The sequence below is a fragment of the Ischnura elegans genome, chromosome 2 (genome assembly GCF_921293095.1).
Source record: "Ischnura elegans chromosome 2, ioIscEleg1.1, whole genome shotgun sequence".
Lineage (NCBI taxonomy): Eukaryota > Metazoa > Arthropoda > Insecta > Odonata > Coenagrionidae > Ischnura > Ischnura elegans.
In genome coordinates this window covers 37365185-37381300 of record NC_060247.1, presented here as the reverse complement: position 1 = coordinate 37381300, position 16116 = coordinate 37365185, and the positions used below count along the sequence as shown (strand labels likewise).

Below are 16116 nucleotides of genomic sequence, written 5' to 3'. Positions count from 1 at the left end.
GAATGTGGTCCTTTTGGTTCAGAAATATTGAATAACCATCCTGGTCTGCTTCCGGTCATTCTGTACATTTTAAGTGGAGGGAGGTTCTGAGCCAATGTTCCTCACTTAATTCTGGAAGCAATCAAAGTTGCAAGATACATAAACATCTTCAACGGTGATGACATCTACAGCCTTATGGTGACATGGTAAAGAGCCTTAACAATGTGTGGGAGAAACAGAAATGGAGAATACCAATCACACTTAGCTGGCTTTAGTATAAATAAAGGTTTATTCTGGTGGACCCAGACACAGGCTCTGGCAAGTAAGGGTCAAGGACGTGGAAAGGCTGCATTTTTCTCCCACTTTCAAGCCTAAAGCACTTACCTGGGTAATGTATGCCCAACTTTCGAGCATGCTTCCTGGCCTCCACTTCACACTCTTTCTGATAGCACCTTACATTCACCCTCCTCCCGTTAGTGCTTTGCCGCAGCTGGTGAGGACAGTATATATGTACTTGGCACCCGATTTCTTTAGATTCCTCACTATCCCCTGGATGAATTGGGGTATTTACAATATGCTTATGTATAAGTACATGCCACATGTTGCATAAGAAATACCTACTATGCAGGTCCCAAGCTCACTTTCATTTCACATTTACATTAATGAAAAATATATTTAAATTGTCATTGGTTATTTCAGCATGGTTTTGGAATAATATATTTCTCCTTTCATTATAGATACCATCTGCCAATTCCCAGTCTGGAAGCATGTCTGCTGTTGTTACTCCCAAAAAGCAGCTGGAGCTAGGGGGACATCGCATGCCTGTTGTTGCCTTGGATTGGTCTGGTGCCAATGAATGTACTGCCTGCGTTACTGCATCTTGCGATGGTCATATCCGTATATCTACATTGCTTCTGACCCAGTGACAGTCCTCAATGCCATCAACTCCTCCAGGCTCGCCCACTGTTTCCAGTCAGGTTCCTCCAGGTCATGCTTCAAGTCCACCATGTGGTATGCCTCACATGTCCTTATGTGTGTGTATGTAAGCACTCGATAATGAGTACACTCGAACATTTTGGTATTGTTATGTCAGTATCATCAGTAATGCCATCCAATGCCACAGTATTTCCTTGTCTGTATACACAAAGGACCTACCTCTTCGAGTTGGTCTGCATGGAATTATTGAGTACCTCTGTATTTAATATTGGAATTTATGCTGATGATAGAATTAGAGGAAAGTATGATATACAGTGGAACTTGGTTAGTACGTTCCTCCTTAGTACGTTTTCCTCCTTAGTACGGCGATTTCCCTCGGTCCCGGTACCATCCGAACAAAATACAGGTAAAAGAATTTGGTTAGTACGTTTGAAAAAATTGCGCTTTCCTGGTTAGTACGCTCAATTGCTTGCCGTGACGCAACCCGCAATTCGTTCTCTAGTGTCTTCTTAAGGGTCGCAAACGTCTGAATTCATGATTTTATTTATTATCATTAGTCATTAACATTCTTCCATTCATTCCACATCTCTTTCTTCTACCATAATTTATCCAAATGCATTTCTAACTTCTTGTGACGTGATGAAAAATAAAATGCGGCCATTTTTCGGGAATGTCTGACTATGAAAAACTACAACCAATAAGAAGCCCCAATTTCCCCCACCCCGAGCTCCTCACCTTCTGTTGCCTTTGGAGCGCTTGGGAGTGCCCACTGCTGCGCACAAAGTTCGTGAGTGGGCAATTGTTGCTATTGCACGAGTTATCATGATGAAGAAATGAGTCTTAACGTTATTTGACAATTCCCACATTATCTAAAGCAGCACTGTTCCATAAACTCGACGTCGTGCGTATTTACTTGACTAGGCATTAGAGACCGGAGGAAGGGATAACCTTTTTGGCATACCTGACGCCAGCGCCACTGTGACGAATACGGCCAACGTCAAACTACTATTCTAAATACACCCTCAACTGTTTTTACTCAATGGAATCCAGCGGTAAAAGGCGATATAAATGAAGTAAAAGCGATCATATAGGTATACTGTCTATTTATAAATTATTACAGGTAAATAAAGTGCAATTTAATACTAATTATAGCGATAAATTCCAAAAAATGCAAATAGGTGACACAAAAATCGGGCATGTAAACATTTAAATCTGGGCTATTGGAAAGAGGATTGATTACCTTCAGGCATACCTCAGTTTTCATTGTAAACATGAAAATATAAAAATATATCCTTAGAATGCAAAATATACTGAGAACTTTTGTTATTGGAGATAAGATAACCTTCAGGCATACCTCATTTCTCAATATAAACATGAAAATCTATCCCTCGCATGCAAAGTATGCGGAGAACTTATGTTGTACGAGAGAGGATAACTTTTAGGTATACCTCATTTCTCAATGTAAACATGAAAATCTATCCTTAAAATGCACTTAGAATGCAAAATATATGGAACTTTTGGTATTGGAGAAAGGATTAGCTTCAGTTCAATGCGTCAGTCTTTCATGTAAATATGATGACCTATCCAATTTTTGCAAAATTTATTGAAATTTCTTTATATTCATGGTAGAGATAACCTTGTAGGCATACCTCAGACCCTCATGTTAATATGAAAACCTATTTCATACACTTAACCACAAAATGCATAAGTTTTTTAAATTCTCTTTATATTTTAGGTTGGAATAATCATCCTGGCTTTCCTCAGTCCTTCATTTAAACTTAAAAAGAATTACATACCTATGTATTGAATGCAAAAATATTGAAATGTCTTGATTTTGAGAGGTTGGGAAAACCTTCAGGCATATCAGTCTGTCATGTAACTATGAAATAATAATTGTCATTATTATCTATTTTAGAATGAAAATAATTTAGTTTAAAGTGAAATGATTCAGTTAAAACTGTTATTATTGAAGGCTTGGGTGATAACCTACCAGGCATACCTCATTCCTTTATGAAAATGAAAAAGCTTTTTTCAAATTCCTCATTCTAGAATTCAATATATTACTAACACTCTTAATACTGGAGGCAGGGATAACCTTCAGTTATACATGATTACTTCATGTAAAAAAGGATAACCTACTTATAGTCTATATAATCTTAGAATGGAAAATTTAATCACATTATCGTTAATTGAGGCTAAGATGAACCACTAAGCAAAACCACCAGCAAACCACTAAAGTGGTTTGCTACTCCTGAGCCCTTGATAAAAACATTCAAACCTATATGATATCCTAATTCTTATTAATTCAGAGGTAAAATATACACCCTTTATAGGTAGGCGTATGCCAAATTTACTATCTCTTCCTCCATTAATATTATAGGTTCATTATTATTTCTATCATCCGATATTATATTACTATATATCTTTTATGGTTCATTTGTTCCCTCCCTTAGGACAAGTATCCTTCAGAGATTAATGTATAGGTATACACCTTTTATGTGTATGTAGTATGCCTAATAAGTTCTCTTTTGAAAATAACTTTTATGGTGGATAATATCACTCCCTTAGTGCCTACAAGTATGCCATACAGAAATTGATATATGTACACCCATTATGTAGATGCATGCCTAAAAAGTTATCTCATACTACTATAACCTGTAATGGTCAATTTGTTCACTCCCTTAATACAAGTATGCTTCAGAGATTAATATATGCAACCATTATTTGGATGTATACCTAAAAAGTTATTTCCTCCTCCAAAAATATTTTATGTTTGATTTTTCACACCCATAATATTAAGCTTGCTACAGAGATTAATATATGACCTGTTATGTGTATGTATTCCTAGAAAGTTATCTCTCCAAATAATATGTATATGCATTTATGGTTGAATAGTTCATTCCCTTATTTAAAGTGTGCTACAGATATAAATAAGTACACCTATTAGGTACCTAGATGTACATTAGAGTTATATCCTATAAACCATAAAATTTTATGGTTAATATTTTCACACCATAGGCGCAGGAGAAGGATAACAGAGGTGTGAATGGAAGGATTTCAATGACTCCTATATCAAGAGTTTTCAATAAATTTTCATTTTAAGGTTATGTACGTGAAATAGTTTTTCATGTTTACATGAAGGAGTGAGGTATGCCTGGAAAGTTATCCCTAATTCCAATATCAAGAGCAGTCAATTATTTTTGCATTATCAGGAGAAGTATTCATGATTAAATTATTGAATGAGGTATGCCTAAAGATTACAATGTAAGGATATATACCTATATATGGGGATAAATCACTATAACCTGAGGATATATCCCTTCCTCTTAAAGTTTTAAAGTTAATTTTTTGAAACAGAAATTTCATATTTAGGTCATATTATTGATGCTGCAGGAATTAGGAAGGATCCTTGCAAAGTGAAAGCTATAGTTAAGGCCACCAGCCCTACTGATGTATCTGAGGTTAGATCTTTCGTTGGTACCTGCAGTCACTATGGGAAAATCGTTCCTAATACGTCGAAAGTTTTAGGTCCATTGTATAAATTGTTGTGAAAAGGAGTAAAATATGAATGGAATGATGATTGTGAGAAAGCTTTCATTCAAGTTAAAAGAATTATGTCATCAGATGTGATATTAGTGCATTATAATCCTGATTTACCAGTAAAATTGATTTGCGATGCCAGCAGTAAGGGAATTGCTGGGGTGTTGGTGCATATTTTTGAGAATGGTGAGGAAAAACCTATAAGCTTTGTGTCAAGAGTTCTATCGCCTGCTGAAATGAATTATTCTGTAATTCACAAAGAAGCCTTAGCAATTTATTGGTCAATAAAAAAATTTTCTCAATACTTGTTGGGAAGAAAATTCATTTTGGAGACAGATCACATGCCTATGTTAGCAATATTTGGTGAACATAAAGGTATTCCACAAATGGGAGCTAATGGGTTGCAGAGGTGGGCGTTGTTTCTGTCTGGATATGACGATACAATAAAATACGTTAAAGGCAGCAGTAATCTGGCAGATGCATTATCTCGACTACCAGTTGATGAAAATGACATAAAGGATATAGCTATAGCTAATACTCGCTATAGCGAGTATTTATTGGAGCACCGTGGGATCTCGTTATATCTAGGTTTTTGTTTGTGGTTGCTATTGACGGATTGTTATGCCAAGGAGGCTTGTAATCGATTTGTGTGTCATAATTTATATTCATACACAGTCGGAATTAATAATTAATGAGGAGTTGTCTCCATTACAGTAACTCCGATTTCCTGATTTACAACACTATGTAATATTTGGTTTTAAAGAAAGGCTGAGGTATTTCTGTAGGTTATCCTGTCTTCATTTACCAAAGTTCTTAATAAATTTTGCCATCTTTGAAATGATTTTAATGTTTACATTAAATACAGGTATTCCAGAAAGTTATCTATCATCCAATGACTAGAATATTGATATTAGTTGTCTATAATTTCCATGTTTACATTAAAGTCAGAGGTACCCTGATAAAAATAAACTCCTCCATTGTGGGGAGGTCTACCCTCTAATGAGGGTAAGGGAAGGGTCAGATTATCCTTCCTATACCCTTCAGCAAGGGTAGACGGAGCGTATTTTAGAACATTAGCGGGTAGGCATTATCCTTCCTGGAGTGTAGGAGAAAGGTAGAGGAAGGGTTGGGCCAGTCTCAATGAAGGGTAGAGGAAGGATAGGCCTACCCTTCCTCTACCCTTCAGCAAGGGGAGACAGAGCATATTTGAGAACATTGGCGGGTAGGTATTATCCTTCCTGGAGTGTAGAGGGAGGGTAGGACTAATATAAAAACTAAAAATCCATATATTAATATGAAAATTTAAAAAATCGCTAAGCAACTCAATTAAATGAATGGGGATGAGTTGTAACAGTGATTTCTAAAATTATGAGACAGAGAAAAGTTAGCCTTCATGTGGTATTAAAACCCAGGACTCACATATTGGGGGATGCTGAAGTAGCGCCTTAACGACCTCGGCTTTCAAGGTACTTATGTGCTGGAGTTTCTCAATGGGATTTATAGTACAAAATCTTTGAGAATATCTTTTGCACCTGGACCTATGTGGAAGAAAGCAGTGACTTTTTTCTACCATACCTATTTCTTTTCAGAAAATAACATCGGCATTCAAATACCGAACATCACTCCCAGGATGTCACATTGTCAGCCACACAAATAGGTTACATCCTAATAATGTGAATGAAAGCTCTTCTGAATGAGCTTTTTTCACACACTTATAGAAACTGTTGAGTATATATTATTGCTTTCCTTAGGAGACTTTTAAAGATAAGTTGTGCAGCCCATCCATCTTTGCTTTCAAAGACTGCTTATGTTCTTGTACAGAACTCAATACTCTTTAGCTGGTGAATGTAGCTGAGGAGACATTTTCAGGCTATATTTTCCTCAGAAATAAATGCCAAGTCCCAAGGAAAGGTAGACGAAGGATATTCCTACACTTGCCATTCCATTAATTGAGTTAGAGGAAGGATTGACGGATGGTATGGGAAGGAGTTCCAAGGAATGGTAGACGAAGGATAGCCCTACACTTCCCTTGCCCTTAATGGCTTGTAGAGGAAGGGTAGACGGATGGTAAGGGAAGGAGTTCCAAGGAAGGGTGGACGAAGTATAGGCCTACCCTTCCGTAACCCATAATACATCTTGGACAAAGGATAGAGGAATGGTAAGTGAAGGAGTGCCAAGGAAGGGAGGATGAAGTATAGGCCTATCCCTTACCTTACCCTTAATGCAGTACAGACGGATGGTAAGCGAGGGAGTTTTCAGGAGGTGTAGACGAAGGTTTGTTCTTTCCTTCCCTTACCCTCCTCAGAAAGTAGGGCGTGGTTTGTACAAGGGTAACTACCCACCATATGATGGCTACTACCATTCCTTTACCTTTCCTTTACCCATCATGGGGGAGTTTATTTTTATCAGGGTATGCCTGACGGTTATCCCTACTCCAATAATTATAATTGTACATAAATTGTCCATTCTTAGGATAGTTTTTCACATTTATATTAATGGCTAAGTTTTTCCAGAAAGTTATCTATCAACCAAAAGCTAGAATTTTTATAATAACTGTCCATAGTTAGTCATGTTTACTGTAGAGACAGAGGTATGCCTGAAAGTTATCCCTACTACAATAATTATAATTTTAGATAAATTGTCCATTCTTAGGATAGTTTTTCACATTTATATTAATGGCTAAGATTTTCCAGAAAGTTATCTTTCGACCAAAAGCTAGAATTTTTATAATAATTGTCCATAGTTAGTCATGTTTACAGTAGAGACAGAGGTATGCCTGAAAGTTATCCCTACTCCGATAACAACTATTTTACATAAATTGTCCAATATTAGGATAGTTTTGCGCATTTATATTAAAGACTTAGGTATTACGGAAAGTAATTATCAACCAAAAGTTGAAATTTTTATAATAATTGTCCATAGTTAGTCATGTTTACAGTAGAGACAGAGGTATGCCTGAAAGTTATCCCTACTCCGATAACAACTATTTTACATAAATTGTCCAATATTAGGATAGTTTTGCGCATTTATATTAAAGACTTAGGTATTACGGAAAGTAATTATCAACCAAAAGTTGAAATTTTTATAATAATTGTCCATAGTTAGTCATGTTTACAGTAGAGACAGAGGTATGCCTGAAAGTTATCCCTACTCCGATAACAACTATTTTACATAAATTGTCCAATATTAGGATAGTTTTGCGCATTTATATTAAAGACTTAGGTATTACGGAAAGTAATTATTAACCAAAAGTTGAAATTTTGATGTTAAATGTCCATAATTTGTCATGTTTACACTAGAGACCGAGGTATGCCTGAAAGTTATCCCTACTCCGATAACAACTATTTTACATAAATTGTCCATTATTAGGATAGTTTTGCACATTTACGTGAAAGACTGTAATATATCTGAAGGTTATCTTTCGTCCGATAACTGGAATATTGATATTTATTGTGCATTGTTTGTCGTGTTTGCATTACAGACAGAGGTATGCCCGATGGTTATCCCGTCTTCAACGCCTAAGTTCTTAATAGATTTTGCAATCTATGAATTGATTTTCATGTTCAAATTAGAGACTGAAGTATGCCTACAGGTTATCCGTACGCTAACAATTATAATTTTTTCTTAAATTGTCCATTATTAGGATTGCATTACAGGTATGCATTGAAGACTGCGGTATTCCTTTAAGGTTACCCTTCCTATGTTTCGGCTTTTAATGAGTAGGACTTCAAAATGTGTGCGATAATTCTATATTTTCTTTTATAAAATTAAAAACATGTACGTCCCACGGTTTTTAATCATTCCTTTCTATCTTTTACGGCATCATACTTGTACAGCATTTCATTTTGAATATGTTTGGCGCCCGCCGCCATTTTCTGTGACGTAGGTATGCCTGTGAGGTTATCTCTTCCTCCATTCGGAACGACTCTACTTGACTACTGTTGCGGGAGCAGACGATCCTCAGGATCTCCACGCGAAGCTTAGCTTAAAAATAATTGATCTCGGAACGAAAGCAGACGACATTAGACAAAATTTGAAAGTAAATTTCAACTGTTTAATATAAAATTTTCTTGTAATTACGGTCGTAATCTAATAATCTTGCGTGTCATCAGTCGATATATCGATCGATTTTACAATCGAAATGGTATCATTCCAGAAGCGAATGTCTACGGCTGTTGCCGTAATTTGAAAGTCAATATAATTTTGCCCAATTTTTATGATGTTTAAAAAACCAGTTGACTTACTCCGGGTTGTTGTTATATTCTCCGAGTACGCTGTGAGAAAGAAAAATGACTTGTCTTCGCTTGTCTGAGCTTCACTCGTCCTCGTTCTGTAAATATATATAGGATAAATCACGGGAGATAGACGCCGTAATCATGAAATCGTCTCCGGGATGTCCATGAAAAATTGCGATTTTTATTCACATGGTATTGTTTTTCATGGTAGCGCTCATTTTCTTGATTTTAAATGTGAAAAGAGTTCAGGAAGGCGATCCTATGAGAACTACCGATAGTAATTGTAATTATGACGACTTTTTCACTGATTGCAATAACCCCGACTGCTATTATTTACTTTCCTCGTTAGTACGTTTTCCTGGTTAGTACGTTCATTTTTCGTGGTCCCTTCAGAAACGTACTAACCAAGTTCCACTGTATTCATTAGCATTCTTTGGTCCATGTGTATTATTTTGGTATTCTGCTATTAGTGATAAAAAGTGATCTCTTCTATTTTAATTTTATATTTAAAAGTAAATTGTATATATATATATATATATTTATTATGAATATGAGCCAAGTCATAAAAAAAATAAATCATCTAAAACCAACAAAGTTATTTACTTTATCTATTCTTTGAGTTTTACTTCAGATAATTTTTTAAAGTAGGTATCAATGCAAAAATTATGCTCAAAACCCTAAGGAGATATGTAATTACTTCCCAGCTAGCACAAAGTAAGAAACTTATCTGCTTCTTACAGAAAAATGGACAAGCAACATAACCTAAGGCAAGGATAAGATTCTAGGGGAGAGTAGAGTAAAAATGTCATCAAATCTCCTGATTTTAACATAAGCTGCTTATGTTGCATGAGCACCAAAGGACTGGAATCCAATCCTTGGAAGTTAGTAGAGAAAATATGAGCCCTGCGATATTTACAACGCTAATGAGACTGGTCTATTCTACAACCTCTTGCCTAACTCAACACTTGCAGTTTGTTGTTATTCTTGCAAAGGCACCAAAAGGAGTTAGGAGAGATTGACAGTTATGCTCTGCGTGAATATGGATGGTTCAGATATGGTGAAGCCATATGCCATGAGGAAATATGCCCACCCCGTGTGCTTCAGGGGCATAAAAAAATTACCGTGCTCCTACAGTCGCATTAAAAATTCATGGATGACTTCTGCATTATTCACACATTGGTTAAGCGAGCATTTTATGCAAGGACTGGGGAAAACACCTGAATTTCCTAGTGCTATTTGTTTATTATTGTCCGCCCCATGAAAATATTGAACTCAGCCATGTGGAACTATGTAGTACTTTTACTACCAATTTCTACTTGTATTTTGCAACCTTTTGATCAAGATGTAATTTAAGTCCTCAATCACCATTTCAGGAGCTTACTAGTTAATTACATTGTGACTCGTCTTCCAACGGACGACATATGGAGACTGCAGTGGAATTATCTTGATGTGATGTGGGTGATTGCAATCTGCTGGGGAAAAATGACTTCAGTGCACATATCGGTTTGCTTCAGGCATGCGTGATTCATTGTCAAGGGAAACAACTATGCTGACGAGCATTTAGATGAGGCCCCGAGTAACTTTGACCCTGTAGGTTGGTACGACAGGTTGGATGTGAATTTTGGTCCTTGCAACTATGCCAATGCTGATGATAGTTTGCTTGTGAGGGAGGAGTTGATGGAAGATGAATTGATTGACTCAGTCATGGACAAACTTGATGACGAAAGTAGCTCCAATTCCGAAGAAGAATAACTGTGCTTATGCCCTCAAGAGCTGCAGCAAAAAAGGTTTATAAAGTAATTAGCAATGTCTATAGGGCCAGTAATGCTTCCTATGACAAACTAAAATAAAGTTAGTGAAGTAGAAGGGTATGTGATTTTCATATCTGCTACTGAATTGAAACAGACAATGCTTGTTACATTTTTTGCCACTGAGTAAGTAATGAAACCATTTTGGGGTTTAAATTATTTTTCTGAAGTACTTGTGTTTTTTATAAAGAAGGTCCCCTATTTCTTTGATAAGCTATGACTTTCCCAATGAAGTCAACAAGGTTTTCATTTGCACAAGAATTTTTTATGTTCTAGTACGTTAAGAAAGGAATTATATTTTCCTTTTAGCTTTGTTAATGTTTGAGTATTTTTGTTATTTTTAAAATATCAAGCCATATGCTGCACTAATAATTAAAATTCATCCCGTTTACCATTTCTTTGTTTTTTTGTGGTTCCTTATTTCATTGGAAGTTATCATTATTTAATTTGTGCTGATATTTTTCTTAGGAGTATACCTGGGTTTGTTTTATATCCTGGAGATGGCAGTCATCATCATCACTGGTCAACAATCCTAGGATTGGTTTGACGCAGCTCTCCACTCAGTTCTCCTATCAGCTAATCTTTTCACACCTACGTATTTCTTCTCTTTCACATCTCTCTTTACTTGTTCCATATATTTTGTTCGGGGTCTTCCTTTTCCATTCTTGCCTTCCACTTGTCCTTCGACGATTGTCTTCATCAGGCCATCATGTCTCAAGATGTGGCCTATAAGGTTGTTCCGTCTTCTTATTAAGGTTTTCATGAGGCTTCTCTTCTCTCCTACCCTTCTTAGGACTTCCTCGTTACTAACTCGGTCGATCCATTTGATTTTCATCATTCTTCCGTAGCACCACATTTCAAAGGCCTCTATCCTTGCTTTCTCTGCTGCGGTCGTTGTCCATGCCTCACTTCCGTATAGGAGCATACTCCAGATGTAGGTTCTTATAAATTGTTTCTTTACTTCCATATTTAAGTTTCCCGCTGTAAGCAGGTCTCTCTTTTGGTGGAATGCTCTCTTCGCCTGGGCTATTCTGCTGATAATTTCTTTCTTGCTTCTCCCGTCACTACTTGCATGAAACATATGTTGTGGTGTCCAATGGACTGAGATATTTACAAGTATAAATAAAAACTCAATGGCTCTATTTAATGGGAGATAATTGAATTTGAGCAATAGAAACTACTGCAAACTCAGCAACAATAATGTGATTATACTCCTATTCCTAGTACTCCATGTAATACCTGGTTTCTGAAAACCATGCACCTGTGGCTGTGAGATCACGGTTTCAGAAAAGTGGTTTGCATGAATGCTTCAAAACCACTGTGCGATGCTGGAAAGTACACTGTCAGGCACCACGCCGCATAGTCGCGTCTCGCACAAGTTGTCCAGGGTGCAACTGCTGCTGGACGCGGATCCGTGATCACTGAGCACGATCGCACACCGAGATGCTTGGAAAATAGGAACATGGAACACCTGTGAAGCAACGGGCACGCGATCATACCATCACACAGCAGTGGTTAGAGGAAACCAGGACTTATGGCAAATTGTCTATGCAGGCGAATGCCTGGCTATTACTCATACTATCTCGACAATTAGTCTCCCTCTGAAGTCTTGTACTTCCACTTCCCCTACTACCTTTACTTCTGCTATTCCCTTCCTCTTCAGTTTGATCTTGACTAGTCATGGCATAAACATGCCCAAGTGAGATGAAATCTCCAGTTACCTTGGGCCATATTCAACTGCATGCGAGGCCACAGCAGTCATTGCACATTTACGATATGAAATATGGAATTAAAGATTGTGTTTAAATTTCAACCGATTTGGCCTGTGTGTCGGCGCTTGGCGATGCTTTTTTTTCAAAGGCTGTGATTGGTTGGTTTCATCCAATTGCATGAAAATTTAGAACCTGTCCTATCCATTTGTACAAATCGTTGATTTGTACAAACGATAGGACCAAAAGCCAGTTGGATGAAATTTTGACCGTGGGACAGGGTGCGCGTCAGTTGCATCAAATTTTGATGCAAATATTTTGATGCAAATTTGACCGTGGGACATCGGCTTAACGACACACCGCTCTTTCTCTTTCTACCCTACCCCTCTTTTTACTCCTCTCAACCCCTTTGATTTCTCTTAATTTACGATGGCTAAACCATTGAAGACTCTTCTAAAATTAATCAAGAGTTTTTTTCCAGCCGCTCATTGTCGTCTGCAATTTTAGAGCAGTCATATAAAACTTAAAACATTCCTTGTGAGCTAGTAAATAGAATAATTTCATATTACTAAGGGCATTCTAATGGAAATAATAATTTCGGTGTTAAATCTTTAAATATGCTGATACTTCACCAAATTGTGCCTAAAATGACTTTTTTGCTGTTTACCTTTGGCAAATGCCATGGAAACAAAAAAAACTAAATATGACTGACTATCAAACATAAGTTTAATGCGAACACTTCCCGATATAACAAGTGGTCAATTATCGTTATGTAAAATGTGAATCATGAATAGCATTAATTCAATGTTATATTCAGTAACTGTGGAAGAAATGGGATGGGCTTTTGAATTTAATAATTTGTTCAAGAAGCATTCATGGAAAGCTGTGCAGGAGCCGTGCATTAGGCGTTCCATTCATGGGCCATTCGTGGGTACCAGGTTAAAGCGTGCGAACAGTTTCCAAGCACTTCATGAATGGCCCAGGAAATTTGTTAAGTTTTAAGTGAATATCTCATCCTAATTTTGCTTAGAAAATTATGAGCACAATGATGATCGTTTTCCTTAATTCATGATGATATGTTAATGATCATCACTCATGTAATATAGTGAATCATGGATGGCATGGATAAATGATTTCATTTAGTAAGTGTGGAGGAGGCGTGCAGAACTAAATACATAATCTGTTCATGCGAAGTGTTCATGGCCAACTGTGAAGAAGCCGTGTACAAGGCGTTCCATTCATGGGCTGTTCGTGGGTACCAGGTTACCCAAGTAACATTGACCGTTGGGCCTCGGTTGGGGAACCGTAGTCACGGTTGGCTCATTGTGGGTGGATATGCCTACCAAATTCCGCTGTTGGCCCAACGCAGATATTGTAAAATACATCAACTATTATACTCAATCAGTGTTTCTGTGATTCCTATTAATATCCCTAAATCTTGCACTTATTAATCCAATTAAGTAAAATGGACTAAACTTAACAATTTCGTTACCGAAGACCAGAGAATAGGAATTGTGAAGGCAATTGAATCAAATAACTCAGGGGTATACATCTTGCAGTGTGACATGTTTGAAATCAAGGAGGATTTCTTTGAATTACCTCTTACTTAATTGTTAGAAGTGGTACCATTGATATACTTGTAGTAAAAAAATTAGTACCTGGATGCAAATTGCAGTCCACCCAGATTTTATCTAAGTTTGTTTTGTTGCCCTACAAAGAAGATGGACAGTTTTTGTGTGTGCCATATTGTAATATGGAAAGGTGCTGTTGAAATTTTCCTAATTTTGTCCTAATAAAAATTGTCCTAATTTGTGAAAATAAAAGTTGGGGACCTTCTGAACTGATATTGATTTTTTGTTTTCCACTTTAAACCACTGTAACCTTACTTTGTCCTATAGCATTGATTGTTAATGTATTTAATTTCATTTTGATTTATAGGGAGTTAAAGGTAAAGATTATATCTACCGGTATCATATCAAGTGAGAAGGTAAATTAATTTAACTCTCATTCTATAAAAATGAGAAATGCCAGTAAAATATAGCTTTTGTTGGGAAACGGATGGCAGAATTTAAAAGGGCCAACGGTGTATCGTTGGAGAGGGGTTGGCCTCTAGTTGGGAATACGAAGGCCCGACTGTAATGCTCTGTTGGCCCATCGTTGGGGAATAGTTGGTTGGGATACGGTTGGCGAGGTGGCCAAATCGTACCATGGGCCAACCGCTGTGTCCCACCATCTGCCAACAGAGGGCCAACCAAAAATGTTACTTGGGTAGAGCGTTCGAACAGTTCTCAAACACTTCATGAACGGCCAAGGAAATTTGTGAACAGTTTGTGCACAGCCTAAGAATGGTTCGTGAACAGTTCATTTCCACCAGGGTTACTGACTGAGCAGTTTTCTGGAATTATTGGCACTTTTTCTTTTCGTGATGTGCATCTGTCTCTTGTATTTTATTTGAACAATTATTTATGCTTTTTTATTCAATAATTTGAGTTGGAAGTAAACGTAGAGTTGTAATAAATGAAGATAATTTAGTGAGTGGTCCAAATGAATCCTTATGCTGCAAACAATGAATCATCACACAGAAAAAGATTGAGCGGCCAAACAGGGATAAAACTCTATTTGAGTAGAATAAGTCACAAATAATGAAAATAAAAAAACGCCAGTCCACAGTTTGGACAGATAAGTTTGAAATAAATAATGCAAAAATAAAAAGGGGTCATTCAGGCCTCTGCTCACATCTCGTGTTAAATAACATTGGAGATGAAAGCTCGACTTTTATGGCATGAGTACAATTAAAATATTTGAATTCAGCGTGATTATATTCATATATTTATACATAAATGACCGAGAGAATGGTACAAAAACTGAAATGAAGCCTTAATATACGTAACGCCGCAATTCATTATATGAACTCCCGCGGCTGTGAACAATTTCGAATCGATATTCATCTTTCTTGAAACGGCCGATAGGAGAAGAGACACACATGGGTCAAGTCTGCTGCCGGATTGTGTTCAAAATTATGAGTGAATTGTGTATGAGGAATTGAAGCATAATCTGTGATACAAATGAAAGTCAACATTGGAAAAAGACATCTATATTACACTCTATGGAGTGATGTTTCTTACTAAAAATTTTAATTTGTTGTGTCGCTTATCTGTGCGTAAGGAATGTTTAGCCCTCTTCCCTCCTTGCTCTCCGTTGCGGACACCGAAAGTATGTGCCACTTATTTTCAAAATCGAGGGAAGAAAGACGAAACAAATATATCCTCGCTATTCATCCCAGTTCCTGTGAAGCCAAACCCAGATGACATTAATGTTGGCGCCGAACTAACTGGCAATGTCGACAAAGGGGATCTGTTGAAAATTTTGAATAAGTTCTATCAGAAGAAGGAGTTAAAGTTATTGGCTATGGAAAATGGCCTCGATAGTAAGTGAACTCTATAGTTTGTAAGCATTTTAAAATATTTACTTTTTGTATGCTTAAATAGGTAGAACTCTTCCGTAACATTGCATCATTTGCTTTGGTGATAATTTCTTGTAGATTACCTTCTTCATCAGGCATTTGTCAGCTTCCGTCGATATTGCCTTGAGGCAGAGACCCTACCTGCAGACTTGCACGTAGTAGTGAGCGACATCCTCCAAGGAGCTGGTCATGTGGATGATGTATTTCCATATTTTATGCGACATGCCCGTCAGATTTTTCCGCACCTAGATTGTATGGATGACCTGAAAAAAATAAGTGATCTTAGAACTCCTGCAAATTGGTAAGATGTTATTCTATTTAACTGGTTATCTACTGGTGAAGTTAGGTGTGCGTGTAAAATTTTCCGAATCACGCCGGTCGCACAGAATAATTGATTCACTAATTGCATTTCCTTCTTCAATGCGGCATGAGACCTATTATTCTTC

At 37.1% G+C, this 16116-nt stretch overlaps 2 protein-coding genes and 1 long non-coding RNA gene across 4 annotated transcripts in view; all 3 read left to right on the top strand.

Moving 5' to 3' along the window:
* The window catches only part of LOC124153618 (WD repeat-containing protein 91), a 71669-nt gene extending 70448 nt beyond the window's left edge, over window positions 1-1221 (top strand). Inside the window, exon 14 of the mRNA XM_046526901.1 lies at window positions 717-1221. Coding sequence (XP_046382857.1) covers window positions 717-905 — 189 coding nt within the window. The 3' untranslated portion in view covers window positions 906-1221. The remainder of the gene's footprint in view (window positions 1-716) is intronic.
* Window positions 1222-1880: 659 nt separating this feature from the next.
* On the top strand, window positions 1881-2694 carry LOC124153619. 2 transcript variants are annotated; one of them, XR_006863707.1, is made up of 2 exons: window positions 1881-2035; window positions 2651-2694. It is a non-coding gene; the product is annotated as an uncharacterized LOC124153619 (long non-coding RNA). The 2 variants fall into 2 exon arrangements; XR_006863708.1 differs by lacking the exon at window positions 1881-2035 and adding an exon at window positions 2407-2481.
* Window positions 2695-15164: 12470 nt separating this feature from the next.
* Window positions 15165-16116, top strand: part of LOC124153617 (ATP-dependent RNA helicase SUV3 homolog, mitochondrial) — a 35922-nt gene continuing 34970 nt past the window's right edge. The window contains exons 1-2 of the mRNA XM_046526900.1: window positions 15165-15634; window positions 15749-15971. Of these exons, the coding sequence (XP_046382856.1) occupies window positions 15322-15634; window positions 15749-15971 (536 nt within the window). The 5' untranslated portion in view covers window positions 15165-15321. The remainder of the gene's footprint in view (window positions 15635-15748; window positions 15972-16116) is intronic.